This window comes from Choristoneura fumiferana, chromosome 9 (assembly GCF_025370935.1).
Source record: "Choristoneura fumiferana chromosome 9, NRCan_CFum_1, whole genome shotgun sequence".
NCBI lineage: Eukaryota > Metazoa > Arthropoda > Insecta > Lepidoptera > Tortricidae > Choristoneura > Choristoneura fumiferana.
This window is the reverse complement of record NC_133480.1, coordinates 16,055,379-16,076,254: the sequence shown is the minus strand read 5'-3', so window position 1 is coordinate 16,076,254 and position 20,876 is coordinate 16,055,379. Positions and strand designations below refer to the sequence as shown.

The 20,876-nt window shown below is 40.3% G+C and overlaps 2 protein-coding genes across 2 annotated transcripts in view; one reads left to right on the top strand and one right to left on the bottom strand.

The window, feature by feature from the left end:
- Usp32 (Ubiquitin specific protease 32) overlaps window positions 1-20,876 on the top strand; it is a gene marked incomplete in the record, with an annotated part of 68,592 nt that overhangs the window by 42,113 nt on the left and 5,603 nt on the right. Inside the window, 11 exon segments of the mRNA XM_074092710.1 lie at window positions 1,290-1,499; window positions 1,726-2,124; window positions 3,309-3,498; window positions 4,591-4,705; window positions 5,141-5,295; window positions 7,210-7,313; window positions 11,265-11,557; window positions 11,862-12,056; window positions 12,533-12,672; window positions 13,517-13,653; window positions 15,159-15,311. Of these exon segments, the coding sequence (XP_073948811.1) occupies window positions 1,290-1,499; window positions 1,726-2,124; window positions 3,309-3,498; window positions 4,591-4,705; window positions 5,141-5,295; window positions 7,210-7,313; window positions 11,265-11,557; window positions 11,862-12,056; window positions 12,533-12,672; window positions 13,517-13,653; window positions 15,159-15,311 (2,091 nt within the window).
- LOC141431441 (uncharacterized) lies at window positions 18,444-20,584 on the bottom strand. Its single transcript, XM_074092621.1, has 2 exons — window positions 20,330-20,584; window positions 18,444-20,243 (listed from the first exon to the last, which is right to left on the bottom strand). Exon 2 carries the CDS (start codon window positions 20,162-20,164, stop codon window positions 19,010-19,012), a length of 1,155 nt encoding a protein of 384 aa, XP_073948722.1. The 5' UTR covers window positions 20,165-20,243; window positions 20,330-20,584; the 3' UTR covers window positions 18,444-19,009.

The following is a 20,876-nucleotide window of genomic DNA, read 5'->3' as shown; positions in this document are numbered from 1 at the left end:
AGGATAAGGAGCCCCTGAGTGGCCCCGGGGTATATATGATTCCTGTGCCTGTGGCAAGAGCTATATTGGAGAGACTGGACGAAACGTTTCCACAAGGGTATCGGAGCACATACGCAGTATGAGGAAACAGGACGACAAGGGGTCTGCTGTGGCCGAGCACTCAATGAACTCGGATTCGACGCACTATATCAGATTTGATAAGGTATCTGTACTTGCGAGAGGGAAATTTTTCATCCGCGGAAAGTCGCGTGAAGCCATCGAGATTAGTCGTCGGCCGAATTTCAACCGGGATAGTGGTTGGACGGTACCTCCGAGTTGGAAAACGGTGTTAAATATCGTGCTGCGTCATCGGGTGTGTTGTGAACGTACCTTTGCAGAGCGATATTGTTAGTGTTGTGTGCTACCCTACATTTGACAGTTGTAATGATGATGAAAACGCGGGTAGTTGTGTGCCGGTGTCAGTTTCGTCGGGTAGTCGCGCGAGCAGAGCGGCGGCGCGCAGTGCGCGTGTTGCAGCAGCCGCTGAGTCGCGTTGCTCGAAGACGAAGGGCTACGGATTAGCCCGAAACATGTCGAGCTAAACTCGATTTAAGACGTGAGTTATCCGGGTCATTATATTTAAAAATTCATATTCTTTCGACATTTTGTATCCATATTGTTTGTTATGTTTACCCAAAAATACCCAAATACCCAAATAAACATTTTTTAATTTTCATGTTTATGCAATATCATTGATCGCGAGTGTCAGAAACGTAAGACAATACCACATCCCCGGTCGATGTACCGTCAGTCAAATATGTGGTCTACTACCTTAGAGTTGATAATCTTTTGCATGTCATAAAACAATAATGCCAATAGGCGTGTCTGTCAACTTGAAAGTTCGACTTTAGCGACATATTCGTTTGATAGGAACTTGCACAGATATAGATTACACTAGATTACGAAAATGCATCTACTTCGCGTGTCCGAACCCCGACCAAACGTCGGGGTTGGCCCCATACAAAGACTGACCGCTAATTGACTAATCATGACTAGTGACTGACTCAAGCCCCACGGCGCGGGCGGGCGGCGCATTTGAATCGATTTTGCGCGGACATCGGTAATTTGCTCTTGAGACGTCACAGTAGATATAAAAAAGTGATACGGTTGGTTTTCATACAGATTGAGGTATTTGCGTTATCTAGTGTAATCTATATCTGTGGGAACTTGTATAAAAATTGTTAGAGCACTTGTTTGGCTGATGGTACGTTCGTTCCATGATAGCCGAGTCGTTCGGTGTGTGATCGCAGGTGTGGTCGTGTAGCGCGCGTTCGGTGGCGCCGCTGCGCGTGCGGTGGTGCGTCACGCGGCATGCGCGCGCGCTGGCCGGCGGCGGGCAGCACGACGCGCAGGAGCTGCTGGCGTGGCTGCTGGACGCGCTGCACGAGGACCTCAACCGCGCGCACGCGCAGCCCGAGCCCACGAGGGACTCCGGCGGCCGCCCCGACCAGGTGACTGCCGTAGGGCCCCGCCAGCGCGCAATCAATGGCGCCGCTGCGCGTGCGGTGGTGCGTCACGCGGCATGCGCGCGCGCTGGCCGGCGGCGGGCAGCACGACGCGCAGGAGCTGCTGCGTGGCTGCTGGACGCGCTGCACGAGGACCTCAACCGCGCGCACGCGCAGCCCGAGCCCACGAGGGACTCCGGCGGCCGCCCCGACCAGGTGACTGCCGTAGGGGCCCCGCCAGCGCGCAATCAATGGCGCCGCTGCGCGTGCGGTGGTGCGTCACGCGGCATGCGCGCGCGCTGGCCGGCGGCGGGCAGCACGACGCGCAGGAGCTGCTGGCGTGGCTGCTGGACGCGCTGCACGAGGACCTCAACCGCGCGCACGCGCAGCCCGAGCCCACGAGGGACTCCGGCGGCCGCCCCGACCAGGTGACTGCCGTAGGGGCCCCGCCAGCGCGCAATCAATGGCGCCGCTGCGCGTGCGGTGGTGCGTCACGCGGCATGCGCGCGCGCTGGCCGGCGGCGGGCAGCACGACGCGCAGGAGCTGCTGGCGTGGCTGCTGGACGCGCTGCACGAGGACCTCAACCGCGCGCACGCGCAGCCCGAGCCCACGAGGGACTCCGGCGGCCGCCCCGACCAGGTGACTGCCGTAGGGGCCCCGCCAGCGCGCAATCAATCCTCAAATCGGCGTAATGCTTCTTTTTATTCTTAATCGTACAATCTTATCAGTGATCATGGATGCGCAAACCAAATACAGAACTCGCAAATCGAGAGAGAGAATCGGTGAGTGATGTTCGGTAAATCATAGATTTCCCCGGCGACTGCGTCTCCTGTAAATACGTGTATAATTCCATTTACACGTGTTGCGAAGTATCTACAACAAAGAAATAAATCTAAAAGAGAGAGACAAATAAACCGTTCGTGACAACGTGGTAAAAACAAGAACAAAAAATGCGCATGTCACGAAATAGTCCTAAATGCTGATTTAGGACTATTTCTGCCGGTCGGTAAACTGCCGGTCTTGCCAACGGCATTGATCCTTCTTTGAGACCATCTCAAATCAAATCTTTGGTCGTTGTAGGAGATCTGAGGTGTTTAATAAATTCGATCTCTTAGCTCAAGTTTTTGTGAGAGGTTTTAAAAGCGGACTGTATCTCTACGAACGAAAGAAAGCCTTGTGTGATTCAAAAGGACACTCACCCTGCTTAGCGCTGTGTAGGAACTTCGCAGCAGTCAGGTACAGGGCCACTGGACTTCTTCGAGCTGGCCAGTCTTACCTTCCAGTCCCGGGTTACCTGCTACCCGACTATACGTGAAGCAGCTGCAGTATCCTCTTGATTCCACAAGGCACTAGATAACTTTTTTAAACTAAACGAACTTCGACAGTGACACGACAGTTCAACGACACGATTCGTACGAGAGAGTGGCGAGATTCCACGGTACTAAAATTTGACAGTTCACTGACATTTCTAAATGTTGCTATGTCATTAAAGCAAATTACCTTAGCGAAAACGGAACAGTCGTTATACATCGAAATGCAAATAGACATACCCCTTATTCATAAACTTAACAAGCCTATGTTAACTAACAAATGCTTTGTCCCTTTCTAACAAATACAAATGTCGAAGTGACAGATAAAGGACAAACGAATTTTAGCGCATTTTAACTAAAATAGGTTTGATTGTCGTTTATGAATAAGGGGGTTAGACTTTAGACGTGTACGCCGTGGCGGAGTCAGTAGGTCTGTTTACTAACTCAGTCCAGCGACACATGAGGTATGAGTTATGTCCACTGTCCACTGTTCACTGTCCACTGTCTATACAGGAGGTGGCGGCGGAGGCGTGGGCCGCGCACTCGGCGCGCAACGCGTCGGTGGTGTCGGACCTGTTCTACGGGCAGCTGAAGTCGCGCGTGCGCTGCGACGCGTGCGCCGCCGAGTCCACGCGCTTCGACGCGTTCAACATGCTCAGTCTGCCGCTGCCCGTCGACAACACGCTGCGCGCACAACTTGTTGGTACGACTGTCAACAGACGAACAGACGAACATTACAGTTCATTATGCCACATACCTTAAAATAAAAACCGGCCAAGTGCAAGCCGGACTCGCGCAACGAGGGTTCCGTACAAATATTTTTATTATATGATGTAACTAAAAGTTTATGCTTTTCGCAATTTTTCCTTTATCTGTGCTATAAGACGTTGCTTCAAATTTCAAGATTCTGAGTTCACGGGAAGTACCCTGTAGGTTTTGATTCCCTTGCGAGTGTCGAAAATTTGCAACATAAACGGCTGTATCTTTTGATTGCGTTGGCTTAGAAGTTTGATTTTTTCACAGCTCCAAGGCACAGTAGACCTGAGTATTTGATATGAATTTGAGCTTGATACCTCCACGCGTTCCTGGTAAAAAGGGTTTTGACAGACGGACAGACGATCAACAAAGTGATCCTGTAAGGGTTCCGTTTTTCCTTCTGAGGTACGGACTAGTCCATCAGTTCATATAAAAATATTAATGAAAGTTTCGTGCGACGTTTCGCCTTGGTACCATGAAACCTTTTCAAAGGAAAAGTCATTACGATTTTCATTGTTAATTAGCGATGTCACTATGACGTTTACTGTGAAAAGGTTCCATGGTAGCTCATGAGTCATGAATTAAAGTCCTTGACTGGAACCTCGACGCACTTTATATTTGTTTTTGTATTAAATGATTTATTGTAATTATCCTGGTGTTATAATAAACATTTTTCCATTTTCTTTTTTTTTTTTTTTGATTGACAAAAGATAATAGTGCTCTAACAGTTTTGATTAGTGTTAACTGACGGTTAAATGTGATGCCGTCTCCATTTTTTTTTTGTTCGAATAGACGGAGACAGCATCAAATTTAAACGTCAGTCAACACTAATCAATGTATGGTGAAACAGCCCCTTAGTCTTATTCTGTTCTTAGATTGTCCGAATGTTTTTTGAGAAAAACTATTTCGTCAAAAATTAACAAATCGACATTTTTAACTAAATATTAGGAGGCAAAGTGCAATAGCGAACTATTTATCTAAAGCTCATCCACAGCCTTAGAGCCGAGCGCCAGAATGATATTTGGCTTTTATTTTTCAGTGATTCGCCTCGACGGGTCGGTGCCAATCAAATACGGAATACTAATCAACTCCGAGGCCACCTATTTGGAGCTCAAGAAACGGCTATCGGAACTCTGTGGACTTGCCCCAGAATCGTAAGTTTACAATACACGTGACTTTTTCTTTTTGTTTTTGCCGTTTTGAATTTAGTGGGTCGTATTGATCGCGTTGCCGATTGTAATTAATCTTAATTAATATAAAAAAAGAACCGATGGTGTTGTTTTTTGTTTCGAACAGTTTTTTATTTAACACTACCGGTTTTAAATAATTTTAAAATTAAAGCATCATGCTGAAAAAACTCGGTAACTGTTTCTGAAATGTTAAGAAAAAAAATTGCACCACTATTAATGCACTAAACACCGATCAGTGTGAACAACGGTAAATGCTGTGGTTCGTGTAAGGAAAAGCACCCGTCACAAATTAAAATCCGGGTTCGATCCCCGGCTTTAAGATTTCTTTTCTGGTTTTTTTAACTTTGTCTAAAAATTCTAGACAAAGTTTCCTCTTATATGTGACTGTTTTTTATACAGGATGTTAATAGTGGAGCTGAACGGCGCAACGATCGGCCGCGTGATGGACGACGCGGCCAAGATATACGCGGCGACCGCGCTTGAACTGTACGCATACGAGACGCCGCTGGCGACAGACGACGGCCACGAGTGCACGGCTTGCGACCACGACACAGGTACTCTGCTCTGTATATTTGGATCAATCACAGATATAGATTACACTAGATAACGGAAACAACTCAATCTGTATGAAAGAAAACCAACCGTGTCACTTTTTTACATCTACGTCTCAAGAGCGAATTAGCGATGTGAATTCCCCGATGTCCGCGCAAAATCGATTCAAATTCGCCGCCTGCCCGCGCCGTGGGGCTCGAGTCAGTCACTAGTCATGATTAGTCAGTCTTTGTATGGAGCCAACCCCGACGTTTGGTCGGGGTTCGGACACGCGAAGTAGATGCATTTGCGCAATCTAGTGTAATCTATATCTGTGGGACCAATCAACTTTTTAGGTTAATCGTCGAATCCAACTCGGATGGGCAGCGTTTGGGAAACTCCGCAATGTCTTTTCGTCCAAAATTCCTCAGTGCCTTAAGACGAAAGTTTTTAAACCAATGTGTGTTGCCAGTGATGACATGGATCTGAGACGTGGTGCTTCATATAGGCCTTATAAATAGGCTCAGAGTTGCTCAGAGAGCTATGATTGGGGTTTCTCTACGGGATCGAATCAGAAATGAGGAGCTACGTAGAAGAACAAGGGTCACCGACATAGCCAAGCGAATTAGCTCGTTGAAGTGGCAATGGGCAGGCCATATAGCACGGAGAACAGATGGCCGTTGGGGCCGAAAAGTTCTCGAATGGAGACCGCGGATCAGCAAGCGTAGCGTAGGACGTCCACTAACGAGATGGACGGATGACTTGGTTAAAGCCGCGGGTTCACGGTGGATGCAGGCCGATGCCAACGGAAGCAACTGGAGGTCTATGGGGGAGGCCTATGTCCAACAGTGGACGTCCTGCGGCTGAAATGATGATGATGAATGGTGAACTTTTTAGTGTAGCTCGTTGCCATGGTAACGTTTCAGAAATTGTAACAGTTTTAAAGTAATTCCTTCATGGCTCATCTAAATGAAAAAACAAAGAAATTAAAATAAATTACCCATTCCGAAAATACAAACTGAGACATGGATGTACAGAAAAAACAGAAAAAGAGACCAGCGCTGGGAATCGAACCCAGGTCCTCAGCAATCCGTGCTGCGTGCTATAACCCCTACATCACCACTGCACAGGAATCTAGACACGAATTTTTCCTCTGCATACATAGGTTGCTTATTTCTACTACGCCACTTAAGCAGCAGCACTAGCGACATATATGTTTCGCTCTCATCGAGAGACGTCACATTCTTTCGGAACTAACCGCTCACCCAGACAAGAGATGTCGCTACTAAGCAATCAAATTACAAATTTTCCGAGAAATTTTTCCATATGGTTTCACGGGATCACGGGATACCCGTAAAAGAAACAAATACAAAAAGACTCCAAAACCCAGTCATAAATTACCCATTATTAAATTATTACATTATTAAATGTTTGTCACAATCACAATAACATTATTTACCTATTAATAAAGAAACGTCTGAATTCCTTTATAATTGTTTATTTTACCTCGACGTAATGTGTGGTCAACTACTGAAACTTCAAGGTTTAATTTGCGTCAAAGTCTCAAATCACGAATGTTTATTTTTTTCCTTTTTTATGGTATAGGTGGAAAACGAGCAAACGGATCGCCTGATGGTAAGCGATTACCGTCGCCCATGGACCGTATACCTTTAATTGCCCAAATTTCACTTGCCATACGTTTGCCATAAAATTATATGTATAGAACCATGCTGTTTTCAGGATTTTTTAAATGTCATCTTATAGAATGCAGTAGGTTATGTTAGGTTAATTTAATATCAATTGAAGCAAATACTGTTTCAGAAATAAATTACTTTATAGCATATGAAATTTGGGCAAACGATAGAGAACACGGCCGGCTTTTCTTAACATATGAAAGCCCTTGAACTATCAAGTACACGTGCACCGAATAATTGCAGAATGGCAGTGCGCGGAGCCGGCGGAGGAGGCGGCGCGGGCGGAGGTGAGTGCGCGCCCCGCTAACACTTCCTCACTCTGCATGCCAGCACTCTTCTGCTTCAAGGTTAGCACACACACACACACACACACACACACAACACATACAGACTACACGAACAAGAGGGTGTGATGTGGCGGTGAACATTTACTCTACCACTTTGCTTTTGTTTACTCTGCTACTTTGGTCTGCCATGTTATTAATAATACAAAGCATTTTTTTTTATATGTAACAACTGGTAATATTAGATGGAAAAAATTAAGTCTAATTTAATTTACATTCAAATTCAAAATATCTTTATTCAATTTAGGCTATAACAAGTACTTAGGAATGTCAAAAAATCTACCACCAGTTTGGAAAAACCTAATCCGACAAGAAAACCGACGAATATGTTCTTCAAGACAGTCATTATTAACATGATATTTAAAGTAAGGGATCGCCAATGAGGATCGGAAATATTTCCAAACGTCCAGTTAGTCTTAATAATATTATGGTTTTAAGTAACTAATCTGTGCTAATAAGCATAATATGTTAATGGTAATCTCAAACTGCTGAACCGATTTTAGAAATCGGAAAGTAAAATGAAAAGTTCCTGCGGAACACGGTCAAAGTTGCGTGCAAGTTTCTTGCGGCGCATTCTTTTTGGCAATGATGGTCTTTGAAAAAGCGCTGGTACCAGGCCCTTGTACCACAAAAGTTACAAGTGCTACAATTCTACAAAATTGTAACAATAAGGAGTCACCACAGCGCTGCTCAAAATACGCAGACGGTGTGGAATCGCAGTGACGTGCCGTAAACGTCAAGACTTTTGGTAGAGAGCATGCGGTAAAGTCCTGACGTTTACTAGACGTCACGGTGATTCCGCACCGTTTGCGTATTTAAAGAAAAGAAAAAGAAAGAATTGTAGCACTTGTAACTTTTGTGGTACAGGCGCCTGGTATAAAAAAATGATACGTAAAAAAGCCCTTTGTGGCCTACTGACAGAATGAACGTTTTGATTAAGTGTTTTTTTTTTTGCAACAGCTAGTTATTTATAAAAGAGGCAGTGAGACTACTCGTAGAAAGTACAGTTTTTTTGGGTAATGTTTGTTCTTACTATAGAATATAAACTGACTAACTCCCCTCATGCCCTGTCATGAGGATGTAAATTACATTTTATTTTGACCATCCGACCAATTTTAATAAATCGTCACATCGCACCCAAGTAACAGTTTTTGTGTAAATATTTCCTTCGAAATTAAAAAAAAAAGCTTTGCAAATGATTAAATTTTTTGGTGAGGGCCTAACACACGACTAAAACAAACAACTCTAACCTGTAAATGTATACAATTTGTATATAATGAATGTTTTTTGTATACTTGTGTCTTTTTATACTTGTATGTCGTGACAGATTGCGTGTTAAACTATGTACGATGAGAAGGTAAATACATATGGAAAATGTCATACATAATAATACTTTGGGGACTGGTGAGCTTTATGTAAAAAAAAAAAACTATATTTTTCTTTTCGTGACAAAACTTAACTAGAACTTGAAAGTCAAAATATCTACGTACAAAATTCCAAGTTGTGGCAGTTTTAAAGAAACCAATTAAGTACAAATATTACAAAGTTGCTTGTTGAAATTAAAAGAATTGTTTTTTTTTGTATTCGGGTTCCGGGTATTATTTTGTTTGGCATTTTTTCGTCACACATTAGTAACAGATTTTTTTACGAATAGGTATTCAAAGATTATAGAAACATATTTTACTATTTTCAATGTTTTTCCCTGAACTATACAACAATGCAAGTTAGAGCCCGTAGTGTCATCCATCAGTAGACTATCACCTTCATTTCGTTCACATTTTAGTATTTCTAAAGGATGCGTAACGAAAAAGTGGCGATTGAATATTGCAACGAAATAGTAAACGCTAGGACATCAACAAAAAAAAAACAAAAAAAAAACGAAAACGAAACAAACAACTTACAAAAACGAAATAAGTAACTGTGTACGCCAACCGGCAAATCATAGCTGTACTATTTTTAAATCAAATGTCATCTATATCATATAATCCACCTGTGATAACGAAATAAATATATTTGTTATTTTTTAAGTCAGCGTTATCCATTTACCGGGTCGCGACCCGGTACCGGGCCATCAAAATAAAATACTGGGTTGCAACATTCCCGCCTTGTTTTAAAAATAATAGCTACTATCGATCGACGCATCGTAAATATTGGTAAAAATAAATCGTAAAAGTATTAAGTGGGTCACGAAAAGACAGTGTGAAAATTACCGGGCCATGGCAGAACAATGTTTGGGAAACACTGCGCTAGGTTACTTAAAAACTAATGCACCGTGTACACTAAGGTGTAAGTAGATAAAATAAATATTGCTTAAAAAATTTACCAGTCTCTATACTAATTAGAAAGAAAGTGTTGTTAATTATCTTATATTTGGCAAAAGAGGGTTAAAAATGTGTCTTATATGATGTCACATGTCACTCGTTAAGTTTGTGAATTTTACAATTTGACCTTTAATAACGACTGTGAAGTTATATTATAAAAAAAAAAACAATATGGCCAAATAAATTATTATCATTATCAATTTATCAGGTACAGTCAAGAGCATAATATGTATACAGCCATGGCGTCATAATATGTATACATCGACCTTATCTTCAGTGGCATAAAGGTGTATATAGATTTGATTTGGGCTCCATAGAAAACCAGCAGTAAGGTGATTTTCCACCGGCGAGGCGAGACGAGAATTGAAATTTGTATGGCGGCTCGCGGCGGGCGCGCGAGAATGCATACAAATTTCAATTCTCGTGTCGCCTCGTCTCTTCTCGCCTCGCCGGTCGAAAATCACCATTACTGCACATAATGTGTGGCAACGCATGCTGAGTGGAAGCCCTCTTTGGTATCCAGCTGTCGTGTCACCATGTTACTTAGCTTTAGTGCCAGTTTTAGTCTCATTACTGTAAGGTGGTGGTACTTAATGAGCCAAAATAAAGCTCTCTTTCTTTCCTTTTAGATATTTTTGACGTCTTGGTAATTATATTTATGCCGTTGACCGTAAGTACATAGTTGCTATCAATGAAAGAACCGTCTGTCAAGAAAAACACGGTGTAGTGTAATATAAACAGCGTATTTTTAAATGACCTTAGTAAACTCGCTGCACACTCGCCCGTAGTGTACAATATTTCGTTGCAACTTTTCTTCGTCTTTTAGAAAAAAAAAATACTCATTCACAAAACTCATTGAATCATCATTATTAGTTCCCATTGTTGCATCAGTGTGAATTAATAGTGGAGACTAAGTTGTTACACAACGGAGGTCATATTGTCTATCGGTCTCGCAATCACAGTCGCATTGGTCATCTCTTTTTACCACGAACGTCGATTGACCAGAAATGGCGGCGACGGGCTGCGCGTGCGCTGCGTTTGCGTTGGACAATACGCCCGCCGTTTGTAGGGTAGTTTCTTATGTCTTTGATGTGTGTTGTAGCTATTTAAATATCTTTTTTGTGTGTACATTCTGCCTTCTACTTATATTGTCAATATTTTTCTAAATCTACTTATACCAAGATGGTTTGTGTTTTCTGAGAAAATTATCCGTACTAAATATTTTATACACTTTATTTTAAACATCTAATGACTCATACGGTCATGTCATGGATCTATAATTTGTCATCCATTTTGTAAAAGAATCTTTTTTAACTGTCATACAAGATGACAGATACTGAGTAAGTCCCGAATTTAAAATCGTGACTGTACTTGAAATGATGATTTCGCTTAATGGATTCCAGTTACAGCTTTCATAGAGTAGGCTTAAAGTTAAGTTTATAATTAAAAATGTAGCTGTTTTAAAAAGGCACCAAAGCGACAAATCAAGTCGCAGCCACTCGTGCTCTTCGTTGTATACAACATAACATGAGTTTTAGAATAGTTACACATAGTCTTTTATGGTAGGCTAACATTTAGCCAAACCGTATACATAACAAGTCAACGAAACAAACTAACCTTCTCGCGTTTCCAGCGCTCAAAATCGGAAATACTCATGTCCCAAAGCCCGCCTAATACCTTCTACAAGAATTACACCGACAACGAAAGCTACCGAACTCTGCCGAAGATCTCCGATTACAAAAGGATGGACAAGAACGGCAACAACTCGCCGACTCTCTCCGTCAGGTCGCTGAACCTCAAACCGACGAGCCCAAGACTCGGAAAAGTGAGATTCAGCTCGTCCCCCTCTAATATGAACAATATGAACGAGATGAAGGATAACCCGTTGCTGCTTGGAAACATACAGTACTTGGTTGCTGTGCATAGGTAAGTTTTAACGGTGTTTTAATTAAATTTTGTTCAAAATGGCGAATGTAAAAAGCATTGTTTTCAAAAAATAAATAGGCAGGTTCCATTAGGACTAAATTACGTAGTACCTTATTTTCGAATTAGACTGAATTTCAAATAGCTATAATCAGAGCTCAGAAAGGCAGTGCTATTATTGTCATTTTATTACTGTCATGTGTAGATATTTTATCTAGTGTAATCTATATCTGTGGGCCACTCAGTCGATGTCTTACAGCTGATATGATGATGGTGATGATGTAATACAGTTGTTTGTCGTCTCCAGGAAGCAGGTCCGTACGGACGCGTATTTCCTGCCGGCGCAGCGTCTGCGGCCGACGCTGTTCGGCGTGCCGCTGCTGGTGGGCGTGAGGGCGGGCATGCCGGGCCGCGCCGTCTACGGGCAGGTGTGGGGCCAGGTGGCGCGTCTGCTGAGCGCGCGACCGCCGCCCAGTGACGCCTGCAACCACGCCACCGACTGGTCGGTAACACGGGACTGTACTGGGGGCGGGCATGTACGGGCAGGTGTGGGCCCGCTGCGTGGGCTCTCTGGCCCATAAACTATCTCTATTCCAAAAATCACGTCGATCCGTCGCTCCGTTTCGACGTGAAAGACGGACAAACATACAAACACATACACTGTCGTATTTATTTTATTGTATATAAAAAAAAACATGAAAATGACAGAACACAGGATAATAAGAAGTACAAAAGCAAACTTATCATACTAGTATGGATTATTTATTCAGACAACAAAGAAATCCACAATAGTTTTAGGTATCTTTAGCCTACATTAGTACCTATACAATAAATTATTGTGATTTTGTCTTTTTTAAACAAGTGCTCACGCATATTCTCAATTGAAGACGAGCTAGTACGTTATGTAGATCGAAAGTGTTCAGTTTAGTTGTTTGTGCTTTTCTTTCTTAGCGATATCGAGTTATGATTTTGTTGCAGTGATGACAGCCTCGGCTACGAGTTCCCGTTCACGTTGCGGCTGGTCGCTGGCAGCGGCGCGTGGTGCGCGCTGTGTCCGTGGCCGGCGCTGTGCCGCGGCTGCGCGCTGCCCAGCGACGACGCGCCGCTCTGCACTAGCGGTGAGTGTTGCGGCTGGTCGCTGGCGGCGAGTGATCTTATCGCTGATAGCAGGCAACCTCCCCGGATCCAAGGGGAGGGCAAACCGGGGCACTTGCCCCGGGCGGCAGTTTCATGGGAGCGCCAAATCCTTGAGACAAGAAAGAAATGAAGAAGGAAAGAAGAAAAATGCTACTTATTGGCAGTTTTAACAGTTTTTCTCAAACACTGAAGGGAGGGGGCGCCACCATCAAAGTTTTGCTCCGGTTTGCCGGTGCTGGCAAAGGCGAGGTGACTTACGATCCGATGTCATCTTCAGCAGCCATTTAATCCTTCTATCATATTAATCCTAATATTCTACTCATCCTGTTAATCCTAATATCTTAATAATTCTACTAACCTACTAATCCTATTACCGTACTGCTAATCTTACTACTTTACTAATCATAGTATCATAAAAAATCTACTTTCCTACTTATATATCCTAATCTAATAACATTATACTAATCCTACTACCATATAAATCCTAGTATCCTGCTAATCCTATTAGTCTACTAATCCTGCTGTCGTACTAATCCTACCATCTTAATAATCCTACTAGGCTGCCTTTTCACAGAAACATAATTCCCAAATACTTCATTTGCCATTGTAGTATTCTTTGAGTTTTATTAATTTGGGACAGTCAACGAGAGATAAGTCCAAACACAGAATACTATTAAAAGTTATATATTCCCAAAAGGACGAATACACAGTCCTATGGGCGAGAGGCTACTGGCGAGCCCGTCGGTATAGCTAACTTATAGATCTCACTGTTTTATTTCCCAACTGTCAATTGTTCTCCTTACTGTAGCTAATGTTAACTTGTAGTATGTGTGTCAGGCGAGGGCGAGTGTCCGCTGCGTTGCCCGCAACAGCCGCCCATCGACGAGAGCACGCCCGACTCCAGCTCGCCCATCGCGCGCGCCAAGCTGCGGCAGACGCATGCGCGCGCCGGCGACACACAGGTCAGCTTTAGACCCTTACAACCCCCTTATACTTGTTTTTTTAGCATTAGAAAGAAGGTAAGCGATCTTGACGTGACTTTTTATTGAAAAACACTTGACAATTAAGTCACAGCAAATATGAAACAATTGACAAGATTTTTTTTTTTAACACCTGCAAATTACTACAGGAATCGAAACAGTTTTGCCTCCTGAACGTGGGAAAATATTTATTATAATTTAATTTTATCCATATTTAAAAAATACAAAAAAAAATAAAAAATATATCTGATTTTGCCATTACTACCACAGAATAAATATGTTTCCTTTGCCTTTTCACCAGATAAAGGAGCTGTCATAATTTGACAACGTCTACGTCAGATTGACGTGTTTTTTTTTAAATAGAGAATAGGCAAAAGTAATGGATCTATTGTGTGGTAGTTTTGGAGTTATGCCCTTTTAGAATAAGCACATCTTAATTTTTTTTAATAAATAAATTAATAATCGTAGCGAAATTTTAAAAATTTCAGCGTCTCTCTTTCCAAACAGAATACAGAGAACGAATCAAATTATAGTCTTAGAAATATGAAATCTTGTAAATTAAAAAGGACATACAATTATTTATATTATTATTAATTTGGTAATAGTTACTGTTATTTTTTTAAACGTGTTTCAATAAAAAGACTCAAGATGGTAGGACCTTGTGCAAGGTCCGCCCGGATTGCTACCACCACCTTGCTCGCTAATCCTGCCGTGAAGCAGCAGTGTTTGCACTGTTGCGTTACGGCGTGGAGAGTAAGACAGCCGGTGAAATTACTGGCACTTGAGGTATCCAATCTTAGGCCTCTAGGTTGGCAACGCATCTGCAATCCCCCTGGTGTTGCTGGTGTCTATGGGCGGTGGTGATCTCTTACCATCAGGAGACCCAGTTGCTCGTTTGCCATCCAGTGGAATAAAAAAAAAGTTTGTTTACCCTTTTTCAAATGCAAAAAAAAACGAAGTATAGGCTGTGTTTCCACCAGATGTGCGAGGAATGTGTTTTTCATGAACCAATAGAAACGCTTCATTTACATATTCTCGCACAGGACCACAGAATAAGTAATAGTACTACCGTACAGATAGGACTCTATCGAACAAAAGTCAAGTTTAGGTATAAATCGTTACCTACTCTTACGACTTGCACGCGAAATTGAAACTTAATAATCCTATATGGGGCAAACGAGCAGGCTGGTCACCAGATGTAAATTTTTCTAGGCAAATTGTCATATCCCTTAAAGATTTGTTCAGATATCTGTTTTGACACTTCCATGCGACATATTTATATTTTTCACGTCTTGGTAATTTACATGTATTTATGACCTTGACTGTATAGTCAACCAATTTGATTCCTACGGCACCATGGAACCCTGTCATAGTAAATAATATTATTTGTCTATAACAATGTTTATCGAATGACGTAAAATATCATTACGACACGGTTCCATGATGGCCTAGGAATCAAATTGGACGACCTCCACGTTTGTGTCCAGGAGTCCCCGGGCACGCTCACGCGGCTGGACTTCAGCGTGCTGCGGGCGCTGGGGCGCGGCCGGCGCGGCGCCATGCTGGCCATAGACTGGGACCCCACCGCGCTGCATCTGCGGTACCAGTCCACCAGGGAAAAGGTAACGTCATACTTGAAAATATAAGGTTCGATTATGAAATGGTCCCAAAGGAAGACCAGCGCCGTTCACACGCGCGGCATTATGCTAATTTGGGACCATTTCGTGACCGTGATGCATATTTTTTTTATATATAATATAATGTTGATTTTCTATTGACAGTGAATTAAACGATGTGTTGCTCTGTAAACAAAGATTTATTTAAATGAGTTACTTATATTCTATAACAAAACAACACCTTTTGGGCTCTGAAAGTAAGGAAAACCTACCTGTAAACAAAGAAACGACATTTAACGTTTATTATTCACAGTGTCAATTACTTCTTAAATCTTTTAACAATAATCTAAATAAATTAACTACGGCATTTACGTTTTCGCCATATCATTCTTTTATAACCTCTCAAACTCTTCGTATTGACAGCACTGTTTTATCGACGGGACAGTCTGCTTTACCGACTATACAAACTGCTTCAGCCACAGTACCGCGCTGCTTTACCGATAGAGTGAGTCGCGACAAAATTAAAAAAAAGAAATGTTAATACTATTTCTTTACATCTCCCCCACAAGGGAAGAAATTTTTTTTAGCAAAATTTCCTTCAATTACACTCATAACTCTATACTTCGTCTTCTTGATATTCTATTGTAAGACTGGTATCAATTTTGTGATATGGAAAAGATTTGATTCCATTTTTTTATGGCCTGTATCTATCTTGTATATTGAATTAGATTCTTTTTTAAAATCCTATATGGTCCAATTCTTAGTTCATCCAACTTCCTCCTGTTTAACTTATTGCCATTTTCCACATATACCATGTCCCCTACGTTAAATTCATAGTATTTTCGGTTTTTATCGAACATTATTTTGTTATAATCATGGGATTTTCTGGTGTTTTCAAGGGCAATTTCCCTGTCTCTGATCCAATCACTGTGTGACTTTTTTTGTGTTAATTCCGCGGGTAAAATTGTGACATCTGTACCATGTAAAAGATAGGTAGGTGGAAAACCGGTAACTGAGTGGCAAGTTTCATTATATTTCTTAACACACTCATGAGCTATGGTTGTCCAAGCCTTTTTTTTTACGTCTTCATTTATCCTACATCTAATTTTATTGACCAATGTTTGGTTCAACCTTTCATTAAGGCCGTTTGAGAATGAAGCATTCACTGCTGTAAATACCATGGTTATCTGTTTGTTCTTTAAGAATGTCTTAAATTCTATGGAATTTATTCCTGGGTATTGGTCGGTTAAAATCATACCAATGTCCTCTACGTCCGGTATGCTCATGACCAGTTTTACAAAATCATTAGCACTCTGAGTTTTCGATGTTAAGATGAATGCATACCTAGTAAAGTGATCTACCAAAAGATGCAGATATTTCTTTGTAGATCTTGAACCTCCGAAACCTCCAATTGTGTCTATAGACATTATTTCAAATGGCTTCGTGGCAGGACCTAGATGTGACATAAAGCCAAATTTTTCGTGTCCCCTTGATTTGTTCTTAATGCATATTTCACAAGACCTGCAAACTGTTCTTATGTTTTTTGCCAAGTTTCTAGTTGTAAAAAACGGGCTCATTGTCTTCTGCATCTGTCCCATCCCGATATGACCTAAGTCTTTATGCATTGTTTTTAAAATCTTTATGCTGAATTCTTCCGATATAACTATTTTGTCTTTTTTTTTAACCTTTTTGAAGTAGATCTTGTCTTTTTCTATTAGCTTGTTTTTATTTTTTTGTATTTCTTCATTTTTCTTCTGATCCGTTAGAATATCGTCCAGTTTTATAAAGTTCACGACTTTGAGTTGCTCATCTGTGTTTTCATTTGGCTCTAATACGGGATTCCTGCTAAGGCAGTCTGCTTCTAAATTCTGTCTTCCTGGTGCGTATATAATTTTAAATTCATATTGTGATAGATAATATATCAAGTCCCCTAGTTCTTCGTCAGTTCTTGATTTCAAATTCATATTTTCTAGCGGTTTATGATCTGAATAAACCGTGAATGTTTTGCCTATTAACCAGTATTGCCAATACTTGACCGCTTCTTTAATGGCTAGGCATTCCAAATATATTGCTTTTTTTTTCTTTTGTGCTTCATTAAGTTTTTTTGAAAAGTATGCTACTGGTTTTTCCTTTCCATCGGGCTGTACTTGTTTTAAAATTGCTCCAACACCTTTCAATGAAGCATCAGTGTAAATATTTATAGGTAATTCTTGGTCGAAAATCTCTAGTACTGGTTGAGTACATAGCAAGTTCTTTATGGTATCAAATGCTTTTTGACATTCTTCTGACCAAACGAATTTTTGGTTTTTCCGTAGTAAGTTATGCAATGGGTCCAATATTATTGCACTCTTAGGTATATATTCGTGGTAAAAGTTAATTTTTCCTAGGAATTGTCTTATATTTTTTTGCGTTTTTGGTACTGGGAAATTCTTTATTGAAATCAAATTATCTTTAATTGGTTTAACTGAATTGTTCTGTATGATATGACCTAGATATTTTACCGAGTCTGAGGCAAATGCGCATTTTGTAAATTTTAGCCTAAAACCTTCTGTCTTGATGGCTTCAAGTAATTGCGTAAGATGTTTCATATGCTCAGCAAAAGTTTTTGAAAATATGAGGAGGTCATCTATGTAGTTGACGGCGAAATCAGTAAGCTTGTATTTTCTGAGTATATTACTTAAAATCCTTTGGAAAATTGCAGGCGAAGTCTTAAGTCCAAAAGGTAGACAAGTCCACTGGAAATGTCCCTCCTGGGTTACAAATCCTGTTTTATTCCTATCTTCAATTCGCAAAGGTATAGACCAAAATGCAGAGTTGATGTCTAATGTAGTAAAATAACTACAATTTCGGGTCTTCATCATTAAGTCTTCAATTACGGGAAATGGCTGAGCTTGAGGTATTATTATTTTATTTAAGTCTCTGAAGTCTATGCATAGTCTGGATTTTCTGTTATCTTCTTTTTTATATGCAAGAGTAACCGGTGCACCAAATGGACTGTATGATTCCTCTATTAGCTTATTATCTAATAATTTTGCAATTTGCTCTTCTATCTCTTTTTTATCTTCTATAGTGCATCTGTAAGGTCTCTTTACTACAGTATTTATCTACTAATAGGTCTATTCTTGCTTCATATCCATTGACAGTGCCTACATCATATTTGTTTCTGGCAAAAACTGATACATATTTGCTTACTAAATTGTTAATTTCAGATTTTTGACGTTCATCTAAATGGTTTACTTTCATTTCAAAGTCATCTTCTTTAACGTGTTCATTGAAATTAATTATGGATTTATCGGAAGTTTTAATATTGTGCTCATCTGCGATTTTTATTTTATACTCCATCTTATCTTCGGTAGCAATGCTTTCCATTTTGTTGGTATTTTCACATTTCAAGTGTAGTTTCTGGGTTATTCTCAAGTCTTCATTTTGTATCAACCTGAATGTTTGTATTAAGTCAAGTCCTATTAAAAAATCATATTTGAAGTTTTGTTCCTCTATAATATATACATCCACATTTTCCTCCAAGTCTAAGATCTTTATTTTCAAATTAGTCAAACCACTTGTCTTCTTAACACCATTAATCGTAACTAAGTCTGCTTCATTCAAATTGTTTCCTTTTCCTTTTATTTTCAATAATTTAGAATTAATTAGGGAAACATTTGAGCCTGAATCATAAACTCCATTTATATCTAATATATCATTTACCAGTAGTTTGACTTTTATTAATGGTGTGACTGCTCGTTTTTTTGGTCCGATTCATTCAACTCCGTTTCGATCACAGAGTTGTTCACGTGTTTAATGAAATTTCTCTTTGTATTGTCCCCTTCTTTTGTTCTAAACCAGCATATAGCTTCCGGGTGATAACGACCAGCTTTATTCAATTTCTCACAAATTTTACATGGACTTTTTTCTTCATTTTTATCATTCGTCCTTGGTAAATTTCCATCTCCAAATCTCCTTTTTACTAGTAAATTTTTCTTATTTACCATATGTTCATACTTGCTTAGCTCGTTAAACAAATCCACTGCATCTCTAAGTGTTTCTCGATCAATTCTATTCAGAATGAATTCTGGCAAACCAGCCGCAATAAGATCTATCAAAGTACCTGTATCAATCGATCTTCTCATATCCAACAGCAGTTTTTCTTTCCGTATGGCATAATCCAGTAATAAACCATCTTTATATTTGAACAACAGTGCATACGTTACCGGGCTCCATCCTTTATTTGCGAATGACTCACAAAATTTGCTCTTCCATATTGACCACTCCGAGTTAATAGTCAATTTGATAATCATGGAACTGTACCAATCTACACAACTTTTGTCCATAAACAGTCGGAGTAATTCAATTTTTTCCTCGTCTGTTGTGACATTAAAGCGGATGCACTCTTTTTCAAAAATATCAATCCATTGTTTTGCGTTTGGGTTCTTGCTTGTAAACTTTTCAATTACAAACTTATCTGCAATAAATTTCAAGTTTTGTTGTTTTGGTTCCTGTGTGTTTTCCAATAATTTTTCAAACAACCTTTCCAAGGAATCCATTCCTTTTGCACTCGCAGCAGTAGGTTGTTCTGGGTTCATTTCTTCTAAAAACTGATCCCCAAATTGCAAATTACCATCTTCATCCATGTAGATTTTTTTCAGTTCTTCTGTTAGTGTAATCCAAACCCTTCGTGTTTGATATCTTTTTGCTAAACTGTTTTTAACTTTACTGTAGGCCGGTGTTTTCAATATATCTTTGTGATGACTAGCTGCTTGTAGTGTTTCTGGTATAGCATACACCTTCTCCTCGCTCGTTGTTATCGAGGTTATGGCCAGTATATTAGATTTGCCATCACTTCCCGGTAACACCGTAAATTCGAAACGTAGTTTCTCCATTTCTGATTCACACCAATAAACAAAAATGTCGTTTTATAATGTTGATTTCTATTGACAGTGAATTAAACGATGTGTTGCTCTGTAAACAAAGATTTATTTAAATGAGTTACTTATATTCTATAACAAAACAACACCTTTTGGGCTCTGAAAGTAAGGAAAACCTACCTGTAAACAAAGAAACGACATTTAACGTTTATTATTCACAGTGTCAATTACTTCTTAAATCTTTTAACAATAATCTAAATAAATTAACTACGGCATTTACGTTTTCGCCATATCATTCTTTTTATAACCTCTCAAACTCTTCGTATTGACAGCACTGTTTTATCGACGGGACAGTCTGCTTTACCGACTATACAAACTGCTTCAGCCACAGTACCGCGCTGCTTTACCGATAGAGTGAGTCGCGACAAAATTAAAAAAAAGAAATGTTATACTATTTCTTTACATTATATAATAATGCTAAAGTAATGACGTCAGGAATAAATGTTTTTTCTTTCTTTTTTCAAATTCCTTTTCGGCAATTAATTAACAATTGTTTATTTCATCATCATTTTTAAACTGTTATCCATCAGCGAACAGTATCATTAGATGCTCGCTGCAACTTGAGATATCATTAGTCATTAATATAGACTAAAAATAGTAAGGGTCCCAAGATACTGCCTTGAGGTACCCCGTACTTATTTTTTCCTTTGACCAGACGTTTATGTCC

Excerpts from the sequence above, each read along its gene's own strand:
- LOC141431441 (XM_074092621.1), bottom strand. The coding sequence starts at position 20,164 with ATGGAGAAACTACGTTTCGAATTTACGGTGTTACCGGGAAGTGATGGC.